Raw genomic sequence first — 18,205 nt, forward strand, 5'->3', positions numbered from 1 at the left:
TATTGGCCAGGCTACTCTCGAAATCCTGACCTCAGGTGATGCCTGCCTTGGCCTCCCTAAGTGTTGGGATTTATAGGTGTGAGCTACCACATTTGGCCTGGGACCAGCCTTAAAGGTTTAATCAGCACTCTGAGATAGTGGTCACCTCAACGGGTTTAAAAAATTATGCCCGCATCACTCACAGCTATAGGTTTCCTAATACTGCATAATGTAAATTTTACGGTAAGGCCCTAAGTGGTACCAGTCAGATAAATACTTGGTAGGCAAAATCAGAGTCTATTCCAAGACTAAGTAGGTACTTGATAAGACATCAGCTGACACGGAGGCAACCTTCTTCCTCTTGTTATTTGAGATTTAGGCTTGGGCTTTTGTTTAACTCTGACCTGATACATATCAAACAGTTGGGCCTTGTCTGTGATTAACAAAGAGAGGCAGCACAGGCAGCCTGTGGTTGCACACAACAAAAGGGGAGCCTCATTTGAACTGGCAGAGGAAGAAAACTCGATACCAAAAGAAGGGCTTGTCTGTCTCTCCGAAGTCAACATTATTTCCTGAAGGTATCAGCAAACATCAGCCAAAGTCAGCTATTCAGTCTGCAAACAGCAACAATGGGAGGTAGAACAAAGCCCTACAACCTACACATCTTGGTCCTTTTGGGACAAGTAAAATTAATGGAACAAAGATATGTTGTCATCTATTACACATCAAGAAACTAGAAGGTGGTAGAGGAGAAAAATCTAACCGTAAAAATCCTTTAGCTCTGCTTTCCTGCATCTTCAGGTTTTCTAAAAGCATTCTGAATAATTTGGCCATTGATTATCTGGTTAATCTACAATAATTTCCTCTTAATTAGCTAGAATATGTTATGTAGGATAGAATCTCAAATTCCATTTAAAATTAACTATAAACAGCAAACTGTAATTTTAAAAATATACCTAAGAGCGACTGCAACTTGAATAAGCATCCTTGACATGTAAAGCAGATGTCTGAAACGTCAGACCAGGAATAGTAAAGATGCTTAAGATCTAGAGGAGAATAATATGACGCTCAGATAGTCTGTACCTCCAAGACCGGCACAGATTTTAACCCCAGGGTAGTGACAAGAGCCATCAGTTGCTTTATCCCGATATATCAACCCACTCACTGTTTATAATAATGAATTAAAAAAAATTTTTAGTAGTCATTTTGACTATGATGATAGCCTTAAAGTTTTTTGGAAAAAGACTTTCAGTGTCACAAAATACAGTTCGTAAAACACCAATTTGAGCTATACAGAGATATCTTTCTTTAAACATGAAGATGGTATTAAAAGTCTCTGATAAAGACATTCTTGTGAATTCCTTTTTCTGCCCAAGACTCAACTCAAGCTAACTGATTAAGAAAGCCCAGCAAAAAGAGTTCACTTGATATAATGAGTAAAAATCAATCTTTTGTTTCCTTTCCTGATTTTTCTTCCTCTGTATTATTCCTATTCATGTATTTTCAGGCAGTCAATATTTATGCACTGATTGAGAAGAATAAAGAGTTTCTTTAGCAAAGAGAAGTGTTACGTAATTTCTGTAAAGTATAACTTTCAATCTGGACCAATCTGGTAAAGATATGAACAGGACAGTGGAAAACGTTAGTCTGAAGAACAGGGACCTTTGCAGGAGAGGTCAGCTCGTTGTAGATGTGCTGCTTGGGGAGCTCAGTGAGACATGCACTCTTTTTTTTTTTTTGAGACAGAATCTCACTCCATTGCCAGGAGCCAGGCTGGAGTGCAGTGGCGCAATCTTGGCTCACTGCAACCTCTGCCTCCCGGGTTCAAGCAATTCTCCTGCCTCAGCCTCCCGAGTAGCTGGGAATACAGGTGCACACCACCACGCCCAGCTAAGTTTTGTATTTTTTTTAAGAGACGAAGTTTCACCATGTTGGCCAGTATGGTCTCTATCTCTAGACCTAGTGATCCACACGCCTCAGCCTCCCAAAGTGCTGGGATTACAGGCGTGAGCCACCACGCCCAGCCTTGTTTTGATTTTGTTTGCTTGCTTTAACAACTTAAGAACTGTTGAGATCATTTCAAAAGAATGTCCTAAAATCCCAAGGCTTAGTTCATAAAACAATCATTTTTAAAAATCAGTATCTTATTTACCCATTAAAATACAACTTCCACCTTTTAAATGTACTTAAAGAAAAATTTACAAGTAATTTAATTCATTAAACCATATATTTCTTTATATACCTAAAGTAACCAACAGAAAATATGACTGGTTATGATAGTGTAACATCAGAAATATTGCCAATTCCATTATTTATGAACTTCATATTGTTTATGTTTACACATGAAACATGAAGAGTTTAAATAATTAGCCAAATAACTGAAGCTAAAGTTGATGATTCAACTGTCTATTTCTGGAAAAGCCAATCTCTGGACTGAACTATCTAGATACTTTCATCAAGTTTCCATTTTGTTTACACCGTCTCATCTAACATTATACTTCCAGTTTTATGGTAAACTATTCTCCAGAAGTAAATGCATTTAGATTGTGATTTTAAACAGTAAGTTCTGGCCTCTTTGGGAGTCTACATTCTTACAAAAAAGAAAAATAGCTATTTGATAGTCCAGAAAATTAGACCTTCATTTAATTATCTTCTTAATTATCTGGGATTATGCACAAGGCTAGACTAAATGAGTCCTTTTCTATCATGAGTATTCAGAATAAGATATGGATGAGCAATGGTAACTAGAATGAAAATGCATACAGGCTGGGCACGGTTGCTCATGCCTGTAATCTGATGAACGGATCACAAGGTCAGGAGTTTGAGAATACCTTGGCCAATATGGTGAAACCCTGTCTCTACTAAAAATACAAAAACTAGCTGGGCATGGTAGTGTGTGCCTGTAATTCCAGCTACTCGGAGGCTGAGACAGGAGAATCGCTTTAACTGGGAGGTGGAGGTTGCAGCGAGCTGAGATTGCGTCACTGCACTCTAGCCTGGGTGACAGCAAGACTCTGTCTTAAAAAAAAAAAAAAAGAAGAAAATGCTTAATTATGAAAATGTAGATGTGTAAATTTCTACAGTTTGGAACCAAGATATGCATTAAAAATTATATTTGGTATGTGGTTTTTTTGGTGTGTATGTGCTAGAGAAGACAGTTGTAACTGAATACATTAAAAATGTACATGGAGACACTTATTTTCCAGAGAGTAGCTAGTATTGATATTCCAAAACAATATGTCCTTAACTCTGTGACTAGGAACAAGACTGATAGTTACAGCCTTTCTTTCTAGAGGTACAGTTTGCTTCCTCTGATGACTCCCCAGTCCAGCTAGATTTCCAGTGGAAGAGACAATGAAAATTTCTTTTAAGAATTTAAGTGATTTTAAGTAATAAAATTTAATATAGAGAAGGATATGGCTGTACACTGTGGCTCACGCCTGTAATCCCAACACTTTGGGAGGCTGAGGCGGGTGGATCACCTGAGGTCAGGAGTTCGAGACCAGCCTGGCCAAGGTGGTGAAACCCCGTATCTACTAAAAATACAAAAATTAGCCGGGTGTGGTGGTGAGTGCCTCTAATCCCAGTTACTCGGGAGGCTGAGGCAGGAGAATTGCTTGAACCCAGGAGCAGGAGGTTGCAGTGAGCCGAGATCATGCCATTGCACTCCAGCCCGGGTGACAGAGTGAGACTCCGTCTCAAAAAGAAAAAAAAGATATTATACATTCAAAACCCATTTACTATACAATGACAGGTGGAAAAAGTGAAGTTTAAGTTATTTGTAGGAGAAATGCATTACAAATTGCTTTTCTTCTTTAACCAGCATATACAGGCATAAAATGCATTGAAAAAAAGGAATGTTTTAAAACGTGTAATGACAAATTCTGGGGTGGCCTTCAAAAAACAACTGCACCTTTATCTTAAGGTGGTAATTTTATGAACCTTTCTCATAAGTAGATGGTCAACAAACCATAGTAACTCAGGAAAATGACTTTTCAAGGCTTTATGAATTCACTTTTTTTTTTTTTTTTGAGATGGAATCTTGCTTTTGTCACTCAGGCTGGAGTGCAAAGGCACAATGTTGGCTCACTGCAACCTCCGCCTCCTGGCTTCAAGTGATTCTCCTGCCTCAGCCTCCTGAGTAGCTGGGATTACAGGCACTTGCCACCATACCCAGCTAATTTTTGTGTTTTTAGTAGAGACGGGGTTTCACCATGTTGGCCAGGCTGGTTTCAAACTCCTGACCTCATGATCCACCTGCCTTGGCCTCCCAAAGTGCTGTGCTGGGATTACAGGCGTGATCTACCTTGCCAGCCTGAATTCACATTTTTAATATGACTATAGTATTTAAGAATGTCAGAGATGGCCTAATGACAGAATGTACTAAAGACTGAGAGGGACATTCAAACACCTACTCATCCTTGAACAGCTCCTTAGGTTTGACTGTCTCCAGAAAAAATTCCTAACTCCCAAGGCAAAGTTAGTGAAGCAACTCAATGCTTTGATAACCGTTTATTCATCCCTCTCTTAAATCTCTTACCAAATGCAGTCATATCTCTTCAGGTTTCTGTTTCCTCCACTAAAACCAGAGTTCTTCCAGGGCAAAGATAGGTCCCATTCCCTTTTGAAATCTCAGAAATTTAAACAGTGGTTTGGATAGAGCGGACTTTCAGCAAGTACTCAAGGAATAACACTATGGTTGGATAAGAAGGAGAATAAAGGCAGACCAGTAGCAGAATTCAAAAAGGGCCAGACTAGCTGTCATTCTCCAATTTCTGATAGCTGGTTCTATAATTGTGGAAGAGTCTTGGGGGCTTTATTTCTTCACCTGAAGAATGAGGTCACTAACAGAAGCTGCCTAGATGTGTTTGTTTTTGACCTGAAGTGTTTTCCAAAACTTTGACACTCATTGCTCTTGTGGCAAGCATTTTTTCCCTTCTCTAGTCTGACAGAACCCCTACCGTTTCTCATGGTCTTACACCTGCCCACTTAAGCGCTTACCTGAGCTCTGAGGCATTTTAATTTATTACCACTAAATTGCTTCCACTTCTTGTCCTTTAAGAGAAGAAAGAAGAGTAGGGGAGGAGGAAGGGAGAAAGAAGGAAAGAAAGAAGAGGAAAGAAGCTATAAGAAATGACGATAAATATTTGGCAAAATTTCCAGACTTATTTCGAATAATAACCGTTGGTTTTATTTATGCTACATCGAAAGGTTTTCCAATCAGTGATGTGGAAAACAGAGTTAAGAGTCAAGTCACACCAGTTCCCTAGGAACTGATACTGTGAGGGACAGTATGAATTCTACCTAAATAGAAAAAAAAAGGGACTCACAATAGGTGCGTGTGTGGGGGGGTGGGGGGCTGTGTCTAGCGGGGTATAGAATTAAAGAAGACAGCCATTACTTTTTTGGTAATTTAAAATTCTAAGCTTATTATATAAATATTTTAGAATTTGAAATATTTGGAAAAGTAATCTGATAATTGCAATATGTATTTTAACTAAGTTACACTTCTTACTCCAAGTAAATAAAGGACATTGTGGGAAAAAAATGAGATATTTTAGCAGGTTTTCTCCACTAAGAAGAAAGAAGACGAGAGGGGGAAAAGAAAAGAAAGAAGAAAACATGCTGAAGTTTCATTATACTCTCCAAGAAAACAAAGGAATTCTTTTTTCTTTGAAAAGGAATGTTTATGGAGAAATGTGCCTATACCTTAGTTACCTACATTTTGATGTTAAATAAATCAACTAATGGAAATTCAGTGCTAGCAGTGTGCTGATAAACGTTTAACACCCTGCTTTCTGGGGCTAGCGTAGGGGTGGATGTCTGACTTGCAGTGGTTTTTCTTTGTTTTGTTTGTTTTTAGAGATGGGTGTTTGTTGCCCAGGGTGGACCTCAGGGTTCATTCAAGCAATCCTCCTGCGTCAGCCTCCCAAGTTGTTGGGACTAGTGGCACACACCACAGTGCCTGGCTTGTGTCTGCCAATTTCTTAATAAAATACTCCCACCATGGCTAGTTCTACCAACATGATGTCACTGAATACGGAATTATGCTGAAACGCCAAGAATCGCTCTCGCTTGCTGGCTCCAGCACATTGTGGAGAGTACAATTGGTTTTTCCTCTCCTAACTTCGATTTTGCCACTCATCAACCTAGTGTGGTATTACTTAAGAAAAAAAATGGAAACTTATGTGGGTACATGGTTATTCCTATTGCAAAATTTGCATCACCTTTCAGTGAGTGACTTCAATTGTGAAAAGTATATTAATTTCAAAGGGACCCAAAGAAACCACCAAAGCCTGTGGTAAATGCTGTCGCAGGCACAAGTTCATCCTAAAGACAAGTGATCTGATACATTCTCAAGATGGTGTACCTGACAGTGCTAGTCTTTTTTGAAGGATAAGTTATGCATTTTCTCTTAGATGAGTGATCTCACCCTGGAAGTTTCAGGTGGGCAGAACTGAAGTCACTGCCACAAGTTCATTAGTTAAGCAAAAATTTTATCTGCAGAGCAGATTTACTCAGCACCATTGCCATATGCAGACCAGAAATAATCTGAGTACGAAGTCTAGTAAATGGAGAAAACCACTGGTGTAGGCACAAGTTTTTCTCCAAAATAGAAAGAATTTAATCTAAATCAAATGCAATACGCAAAATACTACTCAATTCAGCTTACTGTCAGCTCTGAATACATTTGGGGAGAAAATAACACAAATGAATTTGTGGCAATTAAGATATTTGCTAGCATTCATGATTTTTATAAGATTAACTCCTACTAGAGTCAGTCAACATCTGTCTTAAAATTTTTTACGAGTGAGCTGGAGACATAAATGGACAACTACTCAGCAGACACCTCTCTACATCCTGGAAATCAATGCTATGTGATTACAGGTTCCACAGAAGTCTTTTTTTACATTCTGACTCATATCCTGAATATTCTCCTGGTGGCCTTTCTATTCATCATGACATCTACACTGAAGTCATCTACAAGGCCATTTTCTATCTTGGAAAGAGGTCCCATTTCATATGCTTCATCTTTGTATCTTCTTTGAGTATAAGAAATGCAGTGCAGAGTTCTACATGTACAGAACACTGAAATGTGGATACAATGCCCATAATGATAATTGAATATGCCTGTAAACTGGCAATATATGACTCTGTGATGCCTTGAGACTATGAAGGGCAGGGGTTTTATCCACAAAAGCACAGTCTGTGGACATCTGACAAATACTAATGTATCTTGCATACTGACTAAGACCTCGGGCCTTGAAGACAAGCTTCCCACATTTGAATTTCGACTCTGTCTACTACTAGCCATATCACTTTAGGGAAAAATCAGTCAACCTCTCTGAGCCTCTTTCCTCATCTGTAAAATGAGGAAAACCTACCTTGTAGGGGCTGCTGCTGAGAATAAACTGAGAAAATCCTCAGAAAGCATTTAGAGCAGTTTCTAGAACATAACAATAATAAATGTTAGCTCTTATTGTTATAAATGAGATACACAGATAAAATTGGAATGGACATTTTAGTAAGCATGTGTATTATGGTACTCACTTCCCAGATTTTGGCTCTATTCTGCTTTGGGAGGCTGAAGTTCGAATGAGTAGTTTGGACTGTTTTTCAAACACTGTTTAAAATGGTGCTATTCTGACTGGAGGGTATTCAGCTACTATATGTTCTGAAAAATGTGCCAGCCAAGGCGTTGCAACACCCAACCAATACATCTTGTACTCATCAATCATTAGGGGAGACTGCAGGAAGAGATTTGTAACTAACACGGTTGCCTTTAGATTTTCATCTTCACAATACACCTTTCCTGTTGATACTATCATTCTTCTTCCCATAAAAATGATCATATCTCTGTCCTCCAGACTAGCTAATTTTGCTTACAGAAGAAAAAAATTAACCCCTGTTTCTGAAAGAACTAAAAACAGAATTACCACTCAATCCATCAGTTCCATTACTGGGTGTATATACAAAGGAAAATAAATTGTTCTACCAAAAAGACACATGCGGCTGGGCGCGGTGGCTCATGCCTGTAATCCCAGCGCTTTGGGAAGCTGAGGTGGGAGGATCATGAAGTCAGGAGTTTGAGACCAGCCTGGCCAATATGGGGAAACCCCATCTCTACTAAAAATACAAACATTAGGCTGGGTGCGGTGGCTCATGCATGTAATCCCAGAACTTTGGGAGGCCAAGGTAGGCAGATCACGAGCTCAGGAGATCGAGACCATCCTGGCTAACACGGTAAAACCCTGCCTCTACTAAAAATACAAAAATTAGCTGGGTGTGGTGGCATACACCTGTAGTTACTTGGGAGGCTAAAGCAGGAGAATTGCCTGAATCCAGAAGGCAGAGGTTGTAGTGAGCCAAGATCGTGCCACTGCACTGAAGCCTGAGCAATGGAGCAAGACTCCATCTCAAAAAAAAAAAGGCATATGCACTCACATGTTCATCACAGCACTGTTCACAATAACAAAGACATGGCTAAGTGCCCATCAACGGTGGACTGGGCAAGGAAAATGTGGTACACATGCACCATGGAGTACTACACAGACATGAAAAAGAACGAAATAATGTCCTTTGCAGAAATATGGATGCAGCTGGAGGCCATTATTCTAAGCAAATTAATATAGAAACAGAAAACGAAATATCGCATGTTCTCACTTAAAAATGGGAGCTAGACACAAAGATAGAAATAATAAACACTGGGGATTTCAAAAGCAGGGAGAGACAGAGCAGGGGAAAGGGCTGAACATCCACTTATTGGGTACTAAGTTCACTACTTGAGTGAAGGGAATATTAGAAGCCCAAACTTCGGCATCATGCAATGTACCCATGTGACAAACCTGTATGTGTTCTTCCTGGATCTAAAATTTTTTTAAAAAATTAACTTCTTAATGCGATCCTCAGTATCCCTACAATCTGGCTTCAGCCTATGTTTCCAATTTCTGTTTCATTATTTTTATATAACAAACTCCATATTCTTATCAGACTTGATTATTCACCTAAGTCACCATGCATTTTCATTTGTTCACTCATTCATTTTATTCAAATACTTTACTTACTATATGCTGAAAACTTTGCTAAGAGTTAGGCATTAAAGATATTTTTAAAATACATAGGCTTAGCTTTTATGGCACTCATAATCTATTAATAGTAGAAGAGATATGTAAACAACTATCATAAAACAGCAATGTGACAAGATCAGCAACAGTTGGGACTTGCCTATGAATTCCCATTTGAACCCTCAGGAACAAGCACTAGCTTTTGCTGGGGAAGTTGGAAAATGTTTCATAGATAACATGAACTTTATCTCTGGTGTTAAATGATGAGGAGATTAAGTATTCAATAGGCAGATAATAGAAAATGTTTACAAGGCAAATAAAATTAAATAAAGTCTTGATATAAAAGTACTATGACATCTAAGGAAAAGCAAGTACTTTGGTGGGTATGAAGTATATTTGTGGGAAAAAAGGTGGTAATGAAGGTTGTGGATAGACTGAAAAAGGTTGTGTATGCTGTCATTGACCAAGGTGTCTCCCATTTTTGTTTTGCTCACCCAGCAAGTTCTTCCACTTTTCTTATAGTAACACATTTTGCTGTCCTTGCTATCAAAGCAGGTATCTGATCCAGGCTTGGCCAATCCAGGCCAACAGTGGCTCAAAATATGTGCACCTTTCTGAAGCAAGGCCAGGACAAAAACTTCCCCTGTGATTGGCAAGATCATTTGAAGAAAGATGTGCACTTTTTGTGTGTGTGTGGCAAAGCAAGGGGCTGCCTATAATTATCTGCTCAGTAGAGAAGGCTTGTTTGCATTTGCAGAAAATGAGCCCACTTTAATTGCAGGAGGCACTTAAAAAAAAAAAAAAGAAAAAAGAAAAAAATGAGCCCACTATGAAAAAAGAGGAAGAAGACATGAGATACAAACAGAAAAAGAGTAAGTCCCAGGAATGTTGAATTCTGTCCCAAAACGGGGATATGGCCATGGTTCCTGGTATACTTCCTTCACTTCCTCAAGTGACCCGCAGTATCTCAGCCACATGAGCCAATAAACTCCTACTTGTTTCAGCAAGTTTAAGCTCGGTTTCTCCCATTTTCAAAGGAAAGAGTCCTGATATATCTGCCATACTGATACATCTGCCATATTAAGAACTCTGTGGTTTTTTCTTTTTTTTTTTTGAGACAGTCTTGCTCCGTTGCCTGGCTGGAGTGCAGTGGCGCGATCTCTGCTCACTGCAATCTCTGCCTCCTGGGTTGAAGCAATTCTCCTACCTCAGCCTCCCAAATAGCTGGGACTACAGGTGTGTGCCACCACGCCTGGCCAATTTTTTGTATTTTAGTAGAGATGGGGTTTTACCATGTTAGCCAGGATGATCTCAATCTCTTGAACTTGTGATCTACCCGCCTTGGCCTCCCAAAGTGTTGGGACTATAGGCACACACCACTGCACCCAGCTAATTTTTGTATTTTTAGTAGAGATGGGGTTTCACCATGGTGGCCAGGATGGTCTCAGTCTCTTGACCTCATGATCCACTCACCTCGGCCTCCCAAAGTGCTGGGATTACACGTGCGAGCCACCATGCCCAGCCAAGAACTGTTTTATGTGGTAAGGCAATGGGAGCCAGAGAGGAATTTTAAGAAGTGAAATGTGTTTAAGCAGGTGAGTGATGGATCAAAAGTGTGCTAGAAAAGCAGATTTAATGGACAGTACAGAAGATGGATTCAAGGAAGGCCATTTAGGCAGTTCTTATGCCTTTCAAGAATGTGGTTCTTTATCTTTAGGGAATTTCTGACTACCGAAATAGTCCAGCTCACTTGACCCCTCTTCTCTAATGCCTTTCTGATCTCATCAGATGGCATGAACGGTCCTTCATTCTGCATTCCCGCAGCGCTTCACTTGCACCTTTCACATCCTAGTTCTCAAACTTCAGTGTCTGTCAGAATCACCCAGAGGCTTGATAAAATCAGATTGCTGGGCCCTACTTCGAGAGTTTCTGATTCAGGAGGTCTGGGGTGGGACCTGAGAATTCTAACAACTTCTAGGTGATGCTGGACCTATGGCCAGCTTTGAGAACTGCTGTTCTAACACATTTCACTGTAGCTGTCTTCTAGTTCACTTGCTTATTCATGTCCCCTGCTCCACTGAACATTCCTTATGGATATTCTTGTTTTGTATTTTTTGAGATAGCGTCTTGCTCAGTCACTCAGGCTGGAGTGCAGTGGCGCAATCATGGCTCACTGCAGCCTCAATCTCCTGGGTTCAAGGGATTCTCTGTCCCAGCCTTCCGAGTAGATGGGACTACATGTATACCCCACCAAGCCCAGCTAGTTTTTCCATTTTTGTTTGGAAACAGAGTCTTGCTATGTTGTCCAGGCTGGTCTCAAACTCCTGACCTCAAGTGATCCTTCTGCCTTAGCCTCCCAAAGTGCTGGAATTACAAGTGTGAGCCACCACACCCAGCCAAGGGTTTTCTTATTCATCTTTGTATAGCCTTCGGTAGCTAACATAATGCTTTACACAAAATTGGTATTTGATACGTATTACTGTGTGATTAACTATGGAGATAAAATAAACATCTTACCATAATAAATTCTCTCAGCATCCAAATAGAATCTCTCAAAAATTAAACTGTGTAGGCTGGGCACGGTGGCTCATAACTATAATCCCAGCACTTTGAGAGGCTGAGGCAGGTGGATCACAAGATCAGGAGATGAGACCATCCTGGCTAACACAGTGAAACTCCCTCTCTTTACTAAGAGAACAAAAAATTAGCTGGGCGTGGTGGCACATGCCTATAGTCCCAGCTACTCGGGAGGCTGACGCAGGAGAATTGCTTGAACCCAGGAGGCAGAGGTTGCAGTGAGATGAGATCACACCACTGCACTCCAGCCTGGGCGACTGTGCAAGACTCCTTCTCAAAAATAAAAAAATTAAAAAATAAATAAATAAGGGCCAGGAGTGGTGGCTCATGCCTGTAATCCCAGCACTTTGGGAGGCCAAGGTGGGTGGATCACGAGGTCAGGAGTTCAAGACCAGCCTGGCCAACATGGTGAAACCCCATCTCTAGTAAAAAAAGAAAACATACAACAGAAAAAAATTAGCTGGGCTTGGTGGCAGGTGCCTGTAATCCCAGCTACTTGCGAGGCTGAGGAAAGGAGAATTGCTTGAATCGGGGAGGCGGAGGTTGCAGTGAGCTGAGATCGTGCCACTGCACTCCAGAGTAGCAACAGTGCAAGACTCTGTTTCAAAAATTAATAAAATAATAAACAAACAAACTGTGTAACTAGAGAAACAACCCAAGATAGAATATAGCCTGATTTCCTTGGGGCTACCTAATTTTTGATTACATCTTCTATCAGGGCAGGGTAGAGAGGTAGCATTACCTTAGGCATCCAGTGACGTTGTAGAATATGTCAAAATCGAGCAAACCATTGGCTTTTGGGTAGTCTCCTTCAGGCCACCCAGAAAAGGGGATGATGATATTCTCCGTTAGCGTAAGCAATGCTTCTGTTATCATGAGATTCTTGAGTTTGTCATTAGATGACAAATTCCACAGCAAACCTAGAAAAGCACAGAGTTACCATGAAAACAGTGGAGGGTGGGACCAAAATAACTGCTGATAATTTCAGTTATGGCCATCAACTCCAGGGCTATCACCAGTCCCAAAAAAATTTGGGGAGGGGGATTTGGGGACAACCCCTTTCTCAACTGGAAGAACCCTGTTAGAACTCATTAGATAGTGATGGAGGCTGACCCGAATGAACAATAAAAAAATGGCTCAGGGTACAAACTGTGCATGTTTAAATTAATCAGGTATATAAATGAAAGCCAGACATAAGCATTTATTGCTGTTTCTCTTAAAGGGCCCTACCACAAAGCTGACCCGACTGGGATAATGAAGTCTGGGATCACCAATGGGGAAGATTGAAATGGTCCTATTGTAACTAAAACTTAACATTTTTAAAGAGTCATATTTTTTCTCCCTCAGATACACATGTGAAAATATCTCCCCTGCCTCCTTTCCTACTAGCTGTAACTTTCACGTGATGTTGTGCCTCCCAGTAAGAGCAGGGAGGGCCTGCAGAAAGCCTTTCTCCACACCTGTCAACAGGAAGCTGATCAACATCACCAATTAATGTTACTGACTGCTACCCAATGACAGAATCATGTCCTCCAGCAATTTACTCTGGTTAACTCATGTATTCTTACTTTAATAGGCTGGCAGTGAAGGACAGACAAGACCATCTTACCTATCTGCCAACTTGTATGGCTTAAGTACTGCTCGAAGATTAGTACCCTATTTACTCATTATATTTTCTTTATCCTCTTGAATGTCCCATATTAAAGAGAAAGACCACGTAGGCCAATCCAGAGGAAACTGAGATAAGAGCATAGTGTACTTTCCAAGGCACATACTGTGACATAAAGACTGAGGCTGGGTACTGAGAGAGAATAAAAGTGGCATATACATTTAGGATTTATTTTTCTTTGAAATTTGGAGCTCAAATCCTTCTGATTCAGTGGAAGGAAGATTGTACACCAATTGCTTGATATTCCAGGGACTCCCAGCAGGTGTAATGTTACATTGCCATTTTGCGTTTTTTTTTGGAAACTGAGTCTCGCTCTATTGCCCAGGCTGGAGTGCACTGTGGTGATCTCAGCTCACTGCAACCTCCACCTCCCGGGTTCAAGCAATTCTCCTGCCTCAGCCTCCCAAAAAGCTGGGATTACAGGCATCTGCCAGCATGCCCAACTAATTTTTTTACTTCTAGTAGAGACGGGTTTCAACATGTTGGCCAGGCTGGTCTCAAACTCCTGACCTCAAAAGATCTGCCCACCTTGGCCTCCCAAAGTGCTGGGATTACAGGCGTGAGCCACTGCCTGGTCTACCTCATCATCTTTCATACCGCAATAGGTTACCCTACCTCACTAATGCCCAGGAAAAGGAGAAGAAGAGGGCAAAAAGAGAAGGGATGACTTTTTCCTTTCTACCTTATCCTCTTTACACCCAGTCAACAATTCCTACTTATCTTTTTTTCTCCTGAGAAGGAGTCTTGCTCTGTCAGCCACGCTGGAGTGCAGTGGTGTGGTCTCAGATCACTGCAGCCTCCGCTTCTCAGGTTCAAGCAATTCTCCTGCCTCAGCCTCCTGAGTTGCTGGGATTACAGGCGCATCACCAGGCCTGGCTAATTTTTGTATTCTTACTAGAGATGGGGTTTCACCGGTTTGCCAGGCTGGTCTCAAACTCTTCACCTGGTGATCCACCCGCCTCGGCCTCCCAAAGTGCTTGGATTACAGGTGTGAGCCACTGCGCCCAGCCCAGCAATTCCTACTTCTTAAATTGACTGTGTGGTCTGTGCAAAGGGAAGAGGAAGCATGGGTACTCAGGGCACGCTCCTTTATGAACACAGCAAACGTGGCGGACTTGGCTGAACTATGGCGCGATCATCACCTCTGAAATACCAGCCTGTATACTTAAAGCTTGGTAATTACTCAGCATACTTATATTTGGTCCAACCAATTAGAACACATTAGGCTTCATACAGTCTTTTGGGCTTAAACAGTCTGCTTCTGCTGTGCACAGGTAGCCGCTTTTTGAAACAGTAACCAGATTTCCACTGGAGCCTACACATAGCTTCCGTTAGATACAGTGACACCAGGTCTGGTGTCTTGTAAGAACTCGATTTCTGGCTTATGAGGAGGTCTTCTCCTGATCAAACTAGCATTTGGGGTTAGTCAGGAGGTGTGTCCCTCATTATGTTTTGTAACATAATGACTTCATTCCTCCCACTTCTCCTCAAGAGGCCCTGGAAGAGGGACAGATAAAATAAAACTCAGAAGGTGGCTGAAGACAATTTAAAGGCAAGTCTGAGGTTGGATTTTGGTTACTAAGCTACAGAAGCAAGTTAGAAAGGAGAGAGAAATGAAGGGGAAAAAAAAAAGATTCTTTAGTTCTAAATAAGCAAACAAATTAATAGTCTCTGCCTGCCAGAAGCTTAAGAACGTGCGGCATAATGACATTTCCTCCTTTTAAAAAGGACCACACAGGGCACTCAAAGCAAAAGTACATCTTACAATAAAAACCGGAGAGGATTAATTGGAACAAAGGGAGTGGAATTTTCCTGCAACAGTCAATATCCTTTAGAGCTTGGCATGCTCCATTATTTCTACAAAAGTCTATGATTTTGGAAGTTTCAGTATAATTTTAGAATTTCTAATATAGGATTTTGCACAGAAATGTCATGCCTGTCAAATTTCTGGGTGGCATGAAAGCTGCGAAAGAACTAAGATGTTTGATAGAGATTCAGGATTACATATGCTTATACACACATACCCTCACAAAAAAATCAGTGAGTTACCAACTACTAACTGGGAAAATATGTGCAATATGAGATACAGGGTTAATATTCTTAATATACAGACTTCTTATAAATCACCAAAACATGAAACACCAGTAGAAAAATTGGGAAAGTACATAACACAGAACCAACAGATATTATTAGGAACTAATGTATACAGGAATCCATGGTCTCTAGCAACTAAAGAAACGCAAACTTAAACAGCTAGATATCATTTTCTATGACTAGAGGAAGCAAAACCAGAACCAATGAGTGGAAATTCTAAGAAAGGAGATTTTGGCTCAATGAAAGTGTAAACTTCTAAGAGGGCTTTGAAGAAAACAGAAGGACCTATTTGAAAGATCCAGCTCTGGCACTGGAGGGAATAAAAATTAGCTTATCCCTTATCAGAAAGTAGACAAGGGCTTTTACCCTGAAATTAAAATGTTAGACTAGATGAGCAGTTTCCAAATGACAAAACAGACTCACAGTCTTGGGCCATGCCCCAAATTTGCTGAGCCATAATCTCAGGATGGAGTTCAGGAACTTTTATTTTATTTTATTTTTTGAGATGGAGTCTTGCTCTGTCGCCAGGCTGGAGTGCAGTGGCATGATCTCGGCTCACCGCAGCCTCCACCCCCTGGATTCAGGTGATTCTCCTGCCTCAGCCTCCCAAGTAGCTGGGACTACAGGGGGTGGAGGCTGCGGTGCCACCATGCCCAGCTAATTTTTGTATTTTTAGTAGAGACCGGGTTTCACATGTTGGCCAGGATGGTCTCGATCTCTTGAACTCATGATCCGCCTGCCTCGGCCTCCCAAAGTACTGGGATTACAGGTGTGAGCCACTGCGACCGGCCAGGAACTTATATTTTAAAAAAATGATTCCACTTTTGGGCATGAGGAAACCAATGGACTGGATGATTCTGAATAGATGTCCTTTCAATGATCAGATTCTGGATTATCTAATATAATATTTATGATTTGGGTTTTCATGTGTCTCATCTTTAACAACTTATTCATAATGTCTTAATGTCTACTAGTATAGTTCTTTGTTGCAGATGGTCTGTCTGCCTGTAATTTTCTACCATGAGGCTCTCATTCTAGCCAAAAACAAAGGGACTTGGACTCTGTTAAGGGATAATTTGAATAATTATCAATTAATTATAAGACACAATGATAACTCCATTATCCAGAAATTTATTCTCAACTGTGATGTTTGCAAAAAACAGCTAACCAGAAAAGGGATCTTAGCTATTACAACTTATGTTTAATAATAATGACCTTGGCTAGGCACAGTGGCTTACACCTGTAATCCCAGCACTTTGGGAGACTGAGGCAGGTGGATCATGAGGTTAGGAGTTCGGGACCAGCCTGGCCAATATGGTGAAACGCCATCTCTACTAAAAAAATAAAAAAAAAATTAGCTGAGCATGGTGGCGGGTGCCTGTAGTACCAGCTACTCAGAAGGCTGCCGCAGGGGAATTGCTTGAACATGGGAGGTGGAGGTTGCAGTGAGCCAAGATTGTACCACTGCACTCTGGCCTGGGTGAGAGTGTCTCAAAATAATAATAATAACCTCTAGAACAGAAAATACAGAAATTTAACAAATCTGCATTAACACTTAGGCAGCAAAACTTACAAATTTTATGATTAAATAAATCCCTATGTTCAGTGAAAAAGAATGAGAGGGAAAAGATGATGACAGTGACCACTCAGACAAGGACAAGAAAGAAAACTGGTTCTTTTTAGCTGTGTTTTTCAAAGCGGTCAGAGAGTGGGAGGATTTTTTTTTTTTTTTTTTTTTTTTTACAATTTCCCTTGCATAGATATACTCCTCCTTTCACCTAAATTTTGCAGATATTACCTGGAATATCAGATTATTGAAAAGGGCATGTATTCCAAGTTGTATATAAACCCAGGGTATCTTGTTACACATTATGAATGTAGAATAAAATAACATACAAATACCTAAAGAAAGTGCATAATACATATTTTATAACAAAACATTTTGAGTATTTTATTAAAATACAGCAATCCAATTAAGTACTTTTATAAAATATGCAAAGATTAATATGCAGTTTCAACACATTTCACTGACAATCACCCCTGACTCTTTCATATGTAACGAAAGAGGGATAAGGACCCCTGCTGTACTCTTACCATGACTTGTCTGTTTTAATCCGAGGTATATCCTGCTCACCCCAGCAAGTGCTCACTACTCAGTGACCTTGAAGATGAACTTCTGAGACTAAGAGGTGCTGTTCTCATTTCAGTTAAGGGAATACTACCACACTCACTGGGCAAGGGAGAAAGAACAATCTCACAGGGGAAACGGGAGTGGGGGTGTCTTTGATCCTGAAGTTCTTTCATTGGAAGACAAGATCCCAGGCTAGTACTGGAAATGGCAGAAAAGTCAGTGAGTTTAGATTCCTTCCCAGTGATGCTAAACTTCTTATTCATGTGTAGAGACAGATGGTTCATTTTGTATATTTTGGCTAGAAAAATCAAGGTCTTATCTTCAAACACACCTGACTCTTATTGGTGTGTATTCTAGGTATTTCCAGGCCAGAAGACTCTTTCTCACATTTGGTCAGACAGCCACAGTTGTTCAGAAACTAACATGAGCCCCACAGTTCATTCTGCAATTAAATACACAGGCATAGCAGAAGTGGCAAACTCATATTAAAGAATACAAAGGTAGCTCAGAGAAGCCCATCTCTTCAAAACTCTGCTGAAAGTTGGGAGGGAACTGAGAATAAAGTAGATTGCAATTGAAATGCTTCAGATAAGTTGAGCCAACTATTGAAGGATGAGTGGGTTCCCCAGGCAGTCTAAGTGTGCAAAAGGATTCTACTTCAAGACAGCAGCAGAGACAGACACCAAGACA

At 40.6% G+C, this 18,205-nt stretch overlaps 1 protein-coding gene across 2 annotated transcripts in view; it reads right to left on the reverse strand.

The window, feature by feature from the left end:
• Nucleotides 1–18,205, reverse strand: part of PKP2 (plakophilin 2) — a 114,128-nt gene that overhangs the window by 38,811 nt on the left and 57,112 nt on the right. For both annotated transcript variants that reach the window (XM_017507927.1, XM_017507928.2), the window contains exon 6: nt 12,364–12,541. In XM_017507927.1, the coding sequence (XP_017363416.1) occupies nt 12,364–12,541 (178 nt within the window). The remainder of the gene's footprint in view (nt 1–12,363; nt 12,542–18,205) is intronic.

This window comes from Cebus imitator, unplaced genomic scaffold, assembly GCF_001604975.1.
Source record: "Cebus imitator isolate Cc_AM_T3 unplaced genomic scaffold, Cebus_imitator-1.0 Scaffold385, whole genome shotgun sequence".
Classification (NCBI taxonomy): domain Eukaryota; kingdom Metazoa; phylum Chordata; class Mammalia; order Primates; family Cebidae; genus Cebus; species Cebus imitator.